At 38.7% G+C, this 16,013-nt stretch overlaps 1 protein-coding gene across 1 annotated transcript; it reads left to right on the top strand.

Moving 5' to 3' along the window:
- Positions 1 to 11: 11 nt before the first annotated feature.
- On the top strand, positions 12 to 2,871 carry LOC112846541 (zinc finger protein 271-like; the record flags this gene model as incomplete). The annotated part of the gene is made up of 2 exons (XM_025906132.1): positions 12 to 974; positions 1,059 to 2,871. Coding segments are annotated over 2 exons (1,404 nt in total), but the record flags the coding sequence as incomplete, so codon positions are not given.
- Between the last annotated feature and the right edge of the window lie 13,142 nt (positions 2,872 to 16,013).

Here is a 16,013-nt window from a genome sequence, read left to right as displayed (position 1 = left end):
AGGGAGAGAAAACATACAGCTGTGTTGAGTGTGGAAAGTCTTTTGTCCAGGCTGGCGGCTTAAAAAGACACCAACTCATCCACAGTGGAGTTAAACCTTACAGCTGTGACTTGTGTGGAAAGTCTTTTACCCAGGCTCAGAACTTAAAAACACACCAACTCATCCACAGTGGAGTTAAACCTTACAGCTGTGACTTGTGTGGAAAGTCTTTTACCCTGGCTGGACACTTAAAAACACACCAACTCATCCACAGTGGAGTTAAACCTTACAGCTGTGACTTGTGTGGAAAGTCTTTTACCCTGCCTCAAACCTTAAAAACACACCAACTCATCCACAGTGGAGTTAAACCTTACAGCTGTGACTTGTGTGGAAAGTCTTTTACCCAGGCTGGAGACTTAAAAAAACACCAACTCATCCACAGTGGATTTAAAGCGTACACCTGTGACTTGTGTGGAAAGTCTTTTACGCATACTGGAGGCTTAAAAACACACCAACTCATCCACAGTGGAGTTAAACCTTACAGCTGTGACTTGTGTGGAAAGTCTTTTACCCAGGCTGGAGACTTAAAAAAACACCAACTCATCCACAGTGGAGTTAAACCGTACAGCTGTGACTTGTGTGGAAAGTCTTTTACCCAGGCTGGAGACTTAAAAAAACACCAACTCATCCACAGTGGATTTAAACCGTACAGCTGTGACTTGTGTGGAAAGTCTTTTGCCTGGGCTGGAAACTTAAAAACACACCAACTCATCCACAGTGGAGTTAAACGTTACAGCTGTGACTTGTGTGGAAAGTCTTTTACCCTGGCTCACAGCTTAAAAAATCACCAACTCATCCACAGTGGAGTTAAAGCATACAGCTGTGAGTTGTGTGGAAAGTGTTTTTCCCAGGCTGGACACTTAAAAACACACCAAATCATCCACAGTGGAGTTAAACCTTACAGCTGTGACTTGTGTGGAAAGTTTTTTTCCTTGGCTCACAGCTTAAAAAGACACCAACTCATCCACAGTGGAGTTAAAGCATACAGCTGTGAGTTGTGTGGAAAGTCTTTTTCCCAGGCTGGAGACTTAAAAACACACCAACTCATCCACAGTGGATTTAAACCTTACAGCTGTGACTTGTGTGGAAAGTCTTTTACCCAGGCTGGAGGTTTAAAAAAACACCAACTCATCCACAGTGGATTTAAACCTTACATCTGTGAGTTGTGTGGTAAAGCCTTTTCTCAAAGTAGCAACTTACAGAAGCATCTAGTTACCCACTCAGGAATTAAGGTGTACAGCTGTGCAAAAACATTCACTTCATTATCTGCTCTGTGCAAACATCAGCCTGATCATGCAGGACTGAAATCACTGGATCACACTGAATCTGAAGAGAGAGAAAGATCCTCTTCTGGTTTCAGGGTCGGACCTAAAAACCTTGGAGATCAGGCTCCACAGAGTTCAGATGGAATCTCCTGTAAAGAGTGTCAGCTGATGTCACACTTGGATCTGATGAGGTAGCTCTGATTTCTGGAGCTGCAGTGAATAATCCTGAATGTTACATTCAGGAACCTGCATGTATAGATATGCATATCAAGTTTATTTTTTTTCCTTTGAGGGATTTTAATTCTCTAAAATGTTATCCCTGTTACATTTTATTCTTTGTTCCCTTAGGACACAGTAGTGTTTAGTAGTTGTACTTGTTACTGTATTATTAAAGTTATAGAAATATCTTTTTTACCAAACTGATATTGTATCAAAATTACAGATATGGATATATATCAATGTTGGGTCTGTGTTTCCACATGCCCGGCTAGTTTAGAGAGTTATTCCTCATGAAGAATGCAAAACATAAGAGATCATCTTCATCCGTTTCTAACGAGGGAAGCTTTGGTCAAGAACCAGCTCTTGAAGCCTAAATCCTTCAAAGAGCAGCTGTCCTCATAACCTTTTTATGGACATGACAGTTACAGTTTACACAATACAACACAACACAAGCACCTCCCACCGTAAAACCCCCCAATGGTTCTAAGACAAGGCACTATTAGTGTGTATGTGTAAGCACCCATATGCATGTGCAAGAACTTGTGTGTGTGTGTGTGTGTGTGTGTATGCATGTGAGAATGTGTGTGTGTGTGTGTGTGTGTGTGTGTCTGAGTGAGTGTGTGAGAATGTGTGTCTCTCTTTGTGCGTGACTTCCAACTGTTTCTAACAACATCCTTAGTCATAAAATGGAAATCTCCCCCAAACCCAATATATGGTTCAATTCCTGTATTGGTTCACCATGCACAACACAGTGAAGCCATACAAAGGGCAGGAAGCTTACCAAACAACAAACAGAATCAACAAACAGATGTGTCTACAATAAAACCTCCCCCAGCACAGAGTAGCTGGAGAGGTGGTCAGAGACAAAGGAATGTCTTGATCCTATAGATTGAACTAAGACTCTCAAATTTAAGAACCACAATGACAACATTCAACAATTAGACTTCAGTCAATTTCTTTCATTTGAACTTTCTTAGTTTTTCCAAAATTAACTTCTTTTTTTAAAGTATTCATTTTAAAGAAGTGTTAAAAGTTAAAAACAGCAGCACACATCAAGACCATTTTAAAGATCACAGGTGACTACTTTTAGTGGTTTCAAATTCTATTAAACCTCTATTTTTGGCTCCTCCTTTTACTTTAGTGTATTTACTGTATTCTTGAAGTCCACATGTTGTTTTTTAATGAATTCATTTTGATCCACATGTTCTGCAGCTGTTTTCTTGTTAATTTGAAGTTTGCATTATGAAAATCCTGATAATGTTAAAGCGTTAGTTATATTTCATGAACTCTGTGTAAAGTTTGTCTTATTAAACAGTTTGGTGTGAAAAATAAAGAAATGGTCTCACAACAAGTAGTTTGAGCCATGATTTCAGATTCAAAGTAATTTAACAGTTTTCAGTGGTACATGTGGAGGTTTATCAGAGGAGGAGACTTGGCTGTTCTCCACTCACACTGAACGGTTCCTGCAGCTCGTTAAAAACTCTGAAATGATCTTCAAGGACAAAAATATTCGATTTTTCTCAAAAATGTGCTGTGGTGGTGGTGATGTTCCTGCATTGCAGCAGTGGTTTGAAGATGTGTTCTCCCCCCTGCTCGTCTGCACGACTCTCACGGAGCACCACTTTGAAACGCAGCCTGTCTGGCTGTTGAGAGGGGCCGGTTGTCTTTAAAGTGCTTCCAGGTAATTAAGAAGTGAGCGCAGGGCTTTATACGGTTCTGTGGTGATTGTCACAAGTGAACAAGGTCTCATGGTTTGATGCTTATCCCATGCCCCATGTTGACCCGGACTGTATAAGCACTGCTTGTTTTTTTTATTATGCTACATTTATCCAACGCCCACTGGCAGATTCCCTTGTGTGCAGAGTCCACAGACAAAAACGTCCTTCTCTACTCTGTATGGTTCGTATCAATTCCTCACACTTCTGTTTGCCTTGGTTGAAGCCCGACCATTTTCCAGCACCTCGTGGAGCGCTAGCTGCGTCCTCACACTGCATATGCTGTTCCTTACCTGGATGGTGTTGTCATTCATAGTGATACCTCGGTGGATCATGTGCAGTGGTTGGTCACAGTCCTGGAGTCCATGAGGCAGGCAGGGCTGATGGCAAACCCAAAGAAGTGTGTGGTTGGATGGAGGGAGGTATAGAGTCTGGGTACTCGTGATGTGTCGGTCACGAACGAAATGGCTCTTAGAGCCTGATCTTTGACGTGAACGACGCGCGCCGGCTCCTTATCACGAGCCGTGGGGGTTTTTTTGCTTTTTGTTTTTTTTCCTCTCACCCTCTCTCTCGCACTTTTTTTCCGCTTCACTCCGCATGCAAGCCTTGTGCTTTGCACTGGGAAGAGGGGGGAGGGGCGGTAGTTACACTCACAGTAGCACAGGAACAGAGTGGGAGGGAGAGACAGAGAAAAGAGCCAGGAACAACAACGTCACATTAGAAAGGTATAGTTATCATCCACAACTATTTTTAGTTGCAGATGATAAAGGATTCAGAAAGTTTATTCATGCAGGCCCATATGACAGAGAATGTGCATCTTCTTTTTGTTTTCATATTTAAATTTATATTTAATTGTGTTGTGGTTTGCAGTGTTTTGTGTTGTTTCACTTTAAATTTGTTTAAAAGGAAAAAGATGAAAATTTAAATAGTTAAAAATTGAAATGTGAAAAGTTGGTTTTTGTATTTATTTATTTATTACATTTTATGTGGAGTGAATAAATAAAAGTATATTTACAGTGGCCCCTAGAGACAAAACACGTACAAACTTCAAAACAGTTATGAACTCTGAAGCACGTAAAAACTCTAAAACACGAACAAAAGACAACAGAAGTGCTCCAGGATGCTCGGCGCAGTGTTGAGCTTTTGTTACCTAGTGGCTACACAAGCCAGCAAGTACCAACGACTGGATTTGGTGTGTGGTAGTAAGAGGTAAATGAACATTTTTTTAAAATTATTTGAATATATATGAGTGCTTGTGTATAAATACACAAACAATACACATATACTTTCAATTGTGTAATTTAAGTGATCTAGGTAGCTCTGTTTTGGAATTTCAGTTAACGCTAGAAATGTGTTTTGGAGTTTGTACGTACTTTGTCTCTATGGGCCACCGCATATATTTATATATAAACATATATAAATAAAACCACTTTTTTTACATTAGTAATTTCTTTTGTCCATAATTTTATAGTGTTGTTAGTAATAAATGAATTAAAGCAACAAAACAACCTGAAGAGCCGGTTTGGAGCCGAAAGAGTCGGTTCTCTAAAAAGAGCCGGAAATCCTATTGGGTACAATTTGGGAGGTGGGCAGGTGCATCCACACATGGATAAAAAAAAACAAAAAAACAGCCATTGCATCCTTCCCAGACAGGATATTTCTCATTTTAAATATATTGCAGAAATGGAAGAAAGCAGGCTTAAACATTTGCTTAATATTTCCATTGAAAGACAAGTCCTGGTCAAAATGACTGTAAGATTCCTCATAGTGTTACTGGAGGCCAAGGTATCGCATCCAGAAGACGATGAAATCCTTATTTGTTGATAAAATTGTCACAGAGCTTCCCCCATCCATTACTAAAGATTCACATCAAACTTATGCAGTTCTTGGTTGCTTTAATGAACATTTTTTGTTGTCACAGTTTGATGCTGATGATTTCTTGTGAACACTCCTTTAATATGAACCCAGTGACAGTACCTGGGCCGGTTGTAGACAGGCATATATGAGGGGGCAGACAGAAATGTAAAGGGGGCACCTGGTGGCAATGGAAGCAAGAACAGTGTGGGGGTTGGGTGGGGTGCTCTGGATTAGGGGCAGTGTTGGGGAGTAATGGAATACATGTACCGGCGTTACATATTTAAAACACAAAATATGAGTAACTATTTTCCGTTCAGTCCGATATTACACTCTTAAATCCTACTACTTATTCCTGCATCTTTAAAGATCTTACAAAGCTTCAAATCACGTGCCGACTATTGAATTAGTCATTGACGACTTTGATAGTCAACGTAATAGTGACTAGTCAACTAATCGTGACACCCCTACTCTGGAGAACTGTTTTTGTCATGTAATTGGATTACACTTTATCAGGCCTCCACCTTATGACCTGACCAACTTGGGTGTCCCACCTGAAAACTAAGCTTCTGCTGGTCTAGCTTTTATGGTCACTAAGGCACGCAAACCCCCTAACCACGTTAAGGTGGCAATCCCTCAGGTAGAAAACAGAAAAGCAACAAATCAAAAAATAAATTAAAATATTGCTCATCAGATTCTAAACTAAAAACATGACAGGAGAACAATGCAAACTAAAACTACATAATAATTTCACAGTCTTTAATTAGGGGTATAACGTGGCATAAGATAGTATAATAATCTCACAATTCCCCCTTTGATCTCTTTTTAAAGAGATCACCTACACCTTATAATCCAGTTTTGCGAGGTCCATTTCTTCTTACCCCTATGGCCCTTTGTCCCCTTTAACGGATGGACCTTATGTGAGATGACCTCTGTGTTTGGGCAATTCAGATCCAAGAAATACTAAATTTACAACAACAACAGTAGTTACAGATGACACTCCCATCACTCTCCAGTTCTCCCACAGCTTTATTTTGGTGCTACAGTTTTCCCCAACCTCATCTTGGTGCTACCTTGTACCTTTCCCACGTACTCAGACTAGAACCTCTGTCCAAGGAGCTTTTAACCTTTATTTTATTGCTGCAGCTACCAATTTCTTCCAGTCGGGTGATTTTCTGCTCTTTTTCGAACCTCCTTGATCTGGTGTTCCTGGATTTCCGCCAACCCCTTCATGGTTATTAGTGTGCTTATGGGATCCATCCTCTTGAGGTGACTGGACGGAGCCCAAACGGCATGACACTTGACCCCAGTTGCTGTCTTGGCAGTCTCTGTGTCTGTCTCTGCTGCGAAGGGTCCTTGTATCTCAGTGACCTCGTCTGGTGTCTGTTCCTTCTTCTGTAAGGCAGAAAACCAAAACACCTCTCTCCCTAGCCTTAATAATCTAATGTTGTTATCCATTGTTCTTCTAGTGATTCAAATTTGGTTTAGAATATCATGTTCAGGACTCTCTGATCCAGGGACTTATTCTAATCATATCTACATGTGTAAGCATGTGTGCATTTACCCCTCTGCTTATGACCTTCAGAAGACTGAGTGTCAACTCTTATTTGCAATGTGTGTATGAAAATGATTATAACCGCTTGTTTAAGTAAAAGAAATCAAAAACAAATGAACCATTTTCAATTCTAACATTTTCCCTCCTTTTCACAAAAGCATATGTTTCATTCAGCCTGCCGTCCCACGGTTTCCTCTCCAGTGTGATACTCAGCTTCTCATGAACACTGGCATTTTAAACGCTATTCAGTTCATTTCAATCATTAATGCTTAAACGTGAAAATGATGATTTATGCTTCTCACTGGTTCTCACGAAAAAGTCTGGGAACCTCTGGGTCATAATCTTAAGTTTTACCATACCTAAATTATTAAACACACAAATAAGGTCATTGAAACCATTGTTTCATGTTAAAACTCGACTTCCCCCTTTTTGACACACTGCCATGTGTCAATTCACCGGAGCTAGAAATTAAAGGAAAAGGTTAGCGACATCATATCTCAGAAAACATCAGAAATTCTCCTCTCGAGTATTGTTGCTCTAGCCCTGCTGCCCTGTGTTAGGGAATGAAATCAGTTTAATTATCATGTTAGATCTGTTGAACTCCTGGCTCCGCCCAGAGCCTGCATCCGCAGACCTGCCTAGAAACAAAACCTGTGTGTTAATATGAAGTTCACATTTGCAACTCTGTTTTCCCCTCACTGACCACAGCAGGAGAATTTATGTCTTGATTCAGCCATGAATCCAGCTCACCTGATTCATCACTGAGCCCAACCTTCACTGGCATCTGATAGTGTGGCACTGCATATTCTTCTCTTAGTGTCACTGTCAATGGAAAATTGTACTTAGTAGTCAGTATAAGCTTTTAATGATATAAGTTCGCATATGATAGAATACTGTATGTTGACCTTTTGATGACTTAGACTGTTGTCCACTACAAGACTGTTTTATAAATTCTTTCTCACAGCTGAACAAGCTGTTATTATTTCACTCCTGCCAGGAAGAGGAGAGCTGGACACTCTTATCTGACGCTCCCTAACAAGAAGAGGGGCCACATCCTTCTGTATCCCACAACACACACACATACACCTCAACCACTCTTATCTTCACTCCCTACGCACTAACATTCCTCTTCCTATGAATAGACGTATTCACTGTTGTATGGGCACCAGTGACTATAAATGCACGAATAAAGAAGTACACTGTGTGACTCTCACTTGAGACTTCACCCATGTACATGTGATCAAGTATTTTGTCTCACTGTGTTTCTGTTTACCTTGGCAGACTTCTGTTTGGGATTTTCCCTTAACAGTCACTGTTTTCAATCTTTCACTTAGAGTCCTTTAACATGAGATAGACCGCGTCAACAACAAGTCAATACAGCTGTAAATATGGCCAATTATCAAGCGTTTATTTTAATGCATGCTTTAGTCAACCACTCACGCAGAGGATGAAGATCCCAGAAAATTCCTTTTCCTCATTTAATAAAGTCTGTCATTCTTCCATGCCCTGGTAACTGGCCCATCCAGAGCTGTATCAATTTGAAATATACATACAACAAGCCGAACCACACCTTGGTCACACCAACCCTTTTTCCCATCCTGAGGATGTCCAACGTCATCCTAGTCTGGACTGTCAAAGTTGACTTTAGCGCTTACTGTTCTGACATTCCTGTTTATTACATTCCCTGGTCAGATTAGCAAATCTCTGCACACTAGAATAAACATAATCAACATGGTCAACATTTTATTGGGTGTTATTTCAAAATATTATAGATTCAAACCCTCCACCCCTGTGGGGTTTGACAAATTATGTTTATCTAGAACTCCTCTCAGTCTCTAAATTTTTGAGAATTTTATACTTAGTCTCAAATTTTAGGAATTTGACCATAAGTGACATTTATGGTGTTATTACCCCCATTGGGGCTTACCTTTCCCACTTTTGGTGATATTCCTCCGTCGAACATTTGCAATTACCAAGTGGGTCCTATAGGAAACAAAAGCTCAGGACAGAACAACTATCAGTCATGTGCTTCATGCAAAATTTGCATATATTTTGATTTCATATTGATCCTCTGAGTGTAACGGTACATTTTAATTTATCAAAGCTAAACACAATGGTTTTTTCTTCATTGTTTTACTCTTCTTCTTTGCAGTGCTACATCCTAGTGTAACAGAGTTAAAAATACATCTGGAAAAAAATGTACTTACCTGGTCTTAATTATTATTGTCACAAAACGGCCAGAGGCTGAGAACCAAAAATCAAACCCACGTGCAGGAAACCCAAGGCAGAGGCAGAGTAAAGGGTTTAACAAAGGTTTATTGACTAACACCAAAATGACGTTCACGTTAGTACTTGATTTAAGGCTTGGTATATGGGGCGTGAGGGCCTTGGCCAGGGGAGAGGGATAAGCAAGGGGACAGGTCCAAGAGAGCAACGGCAGCTGCAGGTGATTAGGTACGTACTGTAAGAAATGCAGAGGTTTGGGGTCTTCACACACCCCTGTTCTCTGCTGGCCATCGGGGCGGGGGGCTGGGAGGAGGTGTTGGCCGTCCGATTGGGATCTGGGATGCGGGGCCTCCCTGCTGCTGCGGAGCCTGGGGTGGTCTGCTTGCCTCCACCCCGGGGGAAAGGGTAACATCTCCTGGGTGTACACTGTAAAATGTAATTCTAGATGTTTGTTATTTCAACATATTATTCTATATCAGTTTGACGATAGATGACTGAAGTTGTTGTTATAACATAGAATTACAAGTTAAAAACGTCCCAATTACACCAAAAAAAGCTAACTTGAAAACTCATGTCCAGCTAAATCAGCAACTTATGTGAACTTGACAACGTGGGTAAGTTGAGCACAGCAGGATTCAAAACTGCCTCACGTGACTGCTACCGAGGTGCATCATGGGGAATTGGCGGTTAACGACATGCTCACTTTACTTGGACGTTTTCTAATCGTCTTCTTTGGAATATGCTTTCAAGGTGAGTAACATTGGTTATAACTATAAGGAAAGAGAGCTACAAAAGTTGGAACATGTTTTGAATTTATGGCATGACGTGTGTTTTTCTCTTTTACCGAAATGTTTGCTTTAGCTAATGTAACTTTAGCCGACAAGGTCCAGCTTGTGTGTCATGACCAAACTTGACCTAATAAACTGACACATGGCCTTTTTTATGGGTTTAATGTGGCACTGACCAAATCACAAGTATTGTGCCGCTAGCTTTAAGATTGTGCACTCAACCACTGTTGCGATATTAGCAAGCTAACTCAGCTAATTAATAAAGCTTATTTCATATTGTCTCTGTACTTGTAAATTTCTTTCAAGTTCACAGGCTGTTGTATTTTGGTGGAAGTTCATTTTGGCAATATTTCCAATAACTGGCTGGGTTCAAAAAGAACTTTTTGGCAGGACTCCGATGCTTGTTGTCATCTGTTTACCCCTATGTAATCACTTAAGTTGTTATTAACTGCTGCATGCTAAGCTGCAAGAGTGCACTGAGGACTGAGACAAAATATGGTCTACAAACCAGCATTATATTAGTTTTTATCAGATAGTCCTCCAGTGTGTTTATTTTTTGCTTTAATTCTATTGTGCAGTTATTTGTTACCCTGAAATGCTTTATGCTTAACAACAGCTCACTATTTTAACTTATTTTTGAACCCTTGTGATCAGTATGACTAGATTGTGTGAGTTTCCATACTAAGAGGAGCTGTAGTGATAAAATAATTGGCATCAGAGACACTGATTTTTGGCATGGTATACTGCAGAAGTTTTTTTTTTTTTTGTGCATAATTTACCTTTTAATTAAACTGCATTCTCTGTATTGTAACAAAACTAACATTGTTTATATGTCAGAAAATTAGCAAACATGAATAAATGGCGAAAACAATATAATTATAACATATATTTTTATTTTACTTATTTTAGGTCTGTGAAGCCAAACTTGATGCTGGGGATTTATTTTTGTCAGTGGAGTCAAATGGTAAGTTACAATTTGTGCATTTTGTCATACTGGAAACACCACAGATTATATTGTAACTTAATAGCTCTGTAGAACAAATGATATAAAGATTGTAGTGTCAGGGTACTTCTTAAGAAGTAATATGGCACTATTGATGATCACATGCAGGTGGCATAAACTAAATATTCAGATGTGTTACCAACAAATGATTCATTAACAAAAGCAATGGAGCAGACTGTTTAGGTTCTTGTGGTTGTAATAACATCCATAACTGCAAGTTTGTCATTAATGTATTTTCACAGGTCTAGATGATCACATCTGACTTTGTCATTTAAATGAGGTGGACTTGCAAACTTTGCGCTCTTTTGGGTAAATTGCTGTCCACTACATATACACAGAATGTGCACAGTATTTCAGATCTAAAAAGGGAGTATGTAATGGACTTGCTGGCTTTAATGTAAAAAGCCTGTTGTGTAACTTTAATGAGGCAGTTGGACTAAAACAGTATTGCTCATCAAGGTAAACATCTGAGGAATAAGGAAATTGTTACTTGTCCTTTTACTCAGTGTTCTTTTAATCGCACGTTTACTAAAGTTTTACATCACATAAGTCATTTTCACAATCATTCTACTTTAAAAGATTTCGAGACAGAGCTTATTGTTCTCTGAACTTCCTTGTTTGCTGAACGGCAGGTAAAGTGCATCTTTTTGTTTGTTTGCTTTTGTGTGTTTGTGTTTTCTCTAATGGGCCTCAGATGACTGTTTGCTTAAATTTGGGTCTCAAAGAATCTTTTTTTCATTCTGCCTGTACTCTCCACCCCTCTTCTATTGCTCAGGTTGAAGCAGAATTTGCCCGTCTTACATCTGTTGACCTGAAAGGGTTCCTTTTTGCTGTGCTTGACCATTATGGAGAGGTTCGTGGAGCTGTACAAAATCAAGAGCGGCATAGGAGGGCTAACTAGGCTCATAAGATGCTTCGGTGATGATGTAAGTGTTCAACTGCGAAATCTAATCCTTTGTTTAAGTTTTAGGTTATCCAGTTCAACTGATGAACTCATTGAAAGAAAGCTGATAAGTAAAGTCTGTCATCATATTTCACAACTGGACATTTAGTGTGGTAACTTTTACAGAATCTATGTATATTGGTGGTAGGTTGGATATCATATTCTACTTGAATGTCCTGATAAGCCTGATTCAAAATCTCCAATGATAATCATATATTGATGGAATTATGCATCAAAAAGCTGTGAATTTGGAGCTGTCTACATGTTTATAAACACTGTTAAAAAGTGTTTTTGTTTTGTTTTTGACTTCTTTGACCAGAGCCCTACACAAAGGAAGAGGACAGAGGACCTCATTTTCTAAAGGAAGACCCTCACACACTTTCAAGACTGTGAAGGTTAGCATTGTTTCTTTTAGTAAATTTAATAATGACAGCACCACAGTGGATTTTAAATGAAACATGTGGCATCTATGAAACAACAGATGCCACATGATAACATGTGTACTTTTTCCTCACCAAATGTATTATTACAAGATCTTTGACACTGGATTTGGTCTGGGTTTCAGAGAAACTAACTGGCAAGCTAGCATTGATATTATTAGTGTCTTGTGTTTATTCATGTCTTCACCAGGGTCTTTGACATTTCGCTGCTGTACTGTTCACTTCAGCTTTACATTTGATTTCTCACATTGTATAGTGTAATGGCAGAGATATTAGGATATTTAAGGGGCTGCAGTGGCTGCTACAGCTGTGGGGGGCAATACTTTGGTGAAATGTCCTGGACCCTGGAAAAGAGACTGTGTAGACTGGGTAAGCAATTAAAGGTTACTGGCCGAGAGTCATTGGGCAGCTGGGTAAAGGTGGATGTTGATATTCAGTGCCAATTATGCAACCTGTTCAGCCACATCTATATGCTCTTTTTTCATGCTGTTAATATAGGGGGAAAAATAAACTTTAATCAATAAACTGATTAAAGAAGCATTGTCTATGGAGCCACAATCTGATCCTGTAGTGTAGCTGCAGTTTGCACATTTCATGTATTCTCAGCCAGATTTGGTTTAGAGCACAGCCAATATTTAGCATAACTAGATTTAAATTCACACACTGGTGATGGCAAGCTACATTGTAGCCACAGCCGCCCTGGGGCGCACTGACAGAGGCGAGGCTGCCGACATTGGCACCACCGGGCCCTCTGGCCACCACCAGTAGGCAACAGGTGAAGTGTCTTGCCCAAGGACACAACGACTGAAACTGTCGGAGCCGGGGCTCGAACCGGCAACCTTCCAATTATAAGACGAACTGTCAACTCTTGAGTCGCGATTCAGTCATCCACCCATGTGTGTGAATGACTGAATGTGTAAAGCACTTTGGAGTCCTTAGGGGACTAGTAAAGCGCTATACAAATACAGGCCATTTACCATTTAAATTGAAAATTTTGTTTGAATTCTGCAATTGAAGACATGCTCAGTTATTTATGAACATGGTCTTTGTTTAAAGCAAGAAATGGATTTGTAACATGGGGGTGCATATCTCATTCTGAAAAAACTTTAACAACTAATAAGTGTTACCCAAAGCCAATCACCATCATCCAAAGCATCAGTATGGCTCTTCTTTGGAAAGACATGAATTCTTAAGCACAAAGAATGTTGTGTAATTGTAATTGTGTAATTTTTTTTTTTTTTTTGTCTTTGAACCCTTTTATAGCCGACAGGTATTGAAGACACGTTTTCTAAGAGGATGAAAGTTGGCATTGCGATGGTGAAAGAAGAAGACATCATCGATGTGTTGGTTGTCCTTGAGGCGGCAGTAATCCTGTCTAATCTGAGGGATGTCTCAAGTGCCATTTCCATGCTGATGGGCCTTCTTTTTGCCCTCAACATAGACTATCCAAAGGAACTTAAGGACATCTTTGAAGTCATTCAGAACATCCTAATGAACATTGGTGGAAGGCAGTGCATCTCACTAGTGCATGGTCTAAGAAACAGACTCTTGCAGAAAGCCATGCAGAACTGTAATTGTATGTTCCTTAGTGTTAAGGACAGTTTTTATTTTACTGTTTGTTTTTTTATTCTTGCAAGTTCTCATTCTCACTTTTGTATGTCACTAAATGACTACACTTTACATTCCAGATTAGACAATTACTCATTTGTTCATGGTTTAAGAAACTTATGTGAACAACAATATAATGGTGGACTTTGCAGATGCTTATCTCATGCAAGTCAGTAGTTTTTCCTTTGTTTTGCAATTGAGCAGACTCAAACTGATGTATCTGAAATATCCATATTATCAAATGTTTCAGAAGCATGCACTCATTTTCAGAGATATTGGTTCTGTGGAATTTGTTGCAATTGTAAACGAAGACAAATACAAGAGTTTGATGTCTTACTTGTTATAAACTGATCTTTACTGTCACTTATCAAAGGTTTTGTACTATTTTAATATTTCAAGTTTTATGCTAACAGGTGTGACTGAGCACAATGAAGTTTAAAAATTTTGTAAATGTAAAGAATAACTTTTCTAAAATAGCAAGTGTCCGTTGATACATTACATTAATGCAGACTTTATGTTATTACTTCACAAGAATCACTACTGCTCCGAGAGTATTGGTCAGAATTTAATCTTCACCCAAACTGGGCTCAAGACCAAGTTCAAATTTATTGTTTCACAGGGAGCAGCCTTTGAGTTTTGATGGATTGTGAGCCTGATGAGCTACGTCACTGATTTTTCTGTTTCTCAGATGACTAAGATGGCACAATAAATGGTGAATGTTGGGTGCTCATGAGTAATTGTCTTGTCATGTTCTTAAAACAAACTTTCTGTATGAAATGATCAGATAGACTTTAATGGAATCTGTGGGGTTTTATTTTTTTTTTCTGTAAACAACAGAAAATTAATTTAAAGGAATGTAGATATTTAAACCTGAGATCTAAGATAAACCTAACAGGTAGTTTTGCTGAAATGGATGTTAGAAAGCTAAAAAAACAAAACAAAACTTAAGATGTTTAATACACATTTTTCTTTACATCCAGTCAATCAACTCTGATAATTAAAATGAAACTGATTTACAAGTTCACTCAGCTACCTTAAGGAGCTCAGTTAATTAATAAACTTAAATCAACTTAGCTAACAGATTATGTTAGTTAAGCTAAAATAGATTCCTAAGTTAAAAGAACTACTAAAGTATTTGAATTAACTAAAAAACCCAAGTCAACTGAACTAGGACAAGAGTTTAAACAATAGATTATTTTAATTTAGCTGAAAGGGTTTTCCCAAGTAAAAATGACAATTAAAGGAGTTGAACTGACTAACAAATCTCAGTCAACTAAACTAAGATGAAAGTTTAGACAACATGTGATTTTTCATTAAGATAACAATTGGTTGTGTTATAAGAACAAACTCTATTTCTTGACTTAACTTAAAATTTTAAGGCAGCCCTTTACCTCATATTTTTAAGTTGAAACAACAAGTTATATTTTACAGTGCAAGCTTATAGGGATCATGTTATATACTTTTCCATAGCATTACATTTGAATTCAACAGTTCAATCTTTCAAATAACGGACAGATATTTGTGACATCATGATACATTTGTGAATGTATTTTTACAATCTAAATATGCATATGTACAAAAAAATATATTTAAAAAACAAGTAAATTGTGTTTTACTATATTTACAGTGATGTCATGTTATTTTATATTTGACATGTAAAATCACAGTCTACTTGTGTAAATTTAATGATATTCTAGAAAAACAGTACAAAACTGTAAAATATACAGTAAGATACTTTGACATTACTATTTTTTGGAACAGTGTAGCAATGCTTTGATCCAGCTTTGGTTCAGTGTTTATCACCTCTCCTTTATTGCGCAGTGTCCTGTTTTCTATTTTTGAAGAAGCTGTAATTGTGTATTAATTGAGTTAAAATGTTAACTGAGCCTTTTAAAATTGTGTATTTGTTGCATGGTATTGCTCAGAAATGACATGTATGAAAATATTATATTCATAGTGTCGTATAGGGCTTTTGAGCGTGATGTCACGGGGGTGGGCGTGGAAAGGATTTTGGCCTGATGCGCCATTTTCTGGGGCAAAGCTCAAGCGACAGAGGAGCGAAACCACACACATCAGCTATGGTTCGTACTTGCTGTGTGGTCGGTTGTAATCGCACGACCGGCAAGAGAATAAGCTTGAAAATGGTTTATCTTTTCATTCTTTCCCAACCTGGAAGCAACATGAGGCAGCTCATGTATCGATGTTACCAAACGAAGGCGTCTAGCCTGGATAGCAGCTGTGAGATGAGCTGATATCCAGTTCGCTTCCATCTCCAAATATCTGTTGGTGCTCCAGACATTTTCTTTCCGGTAAGTTCTAAATATGTTCGTATCACTCTTTATAGCCTATTAGTTTTAT

Source organism: Oreochromis niloticus, linkage group LG3 (genome assembly GCF_001858045.2).
Source record: "Oreochromis niloticus isolate F11D_XX linkage group LG3, O_niloticus_UMD_NMBU, whole genome shotgun sequence".
Lineage (NCBI taxonomy): Eukaryota > Metazoa > Chordata > Actinopteri > Cichliformes > Cichlidae > Oreochromis > Oreochromis niloticus.
This window is presented reverse-complemented; position numbering and strand designations above follow the sequence as displayed.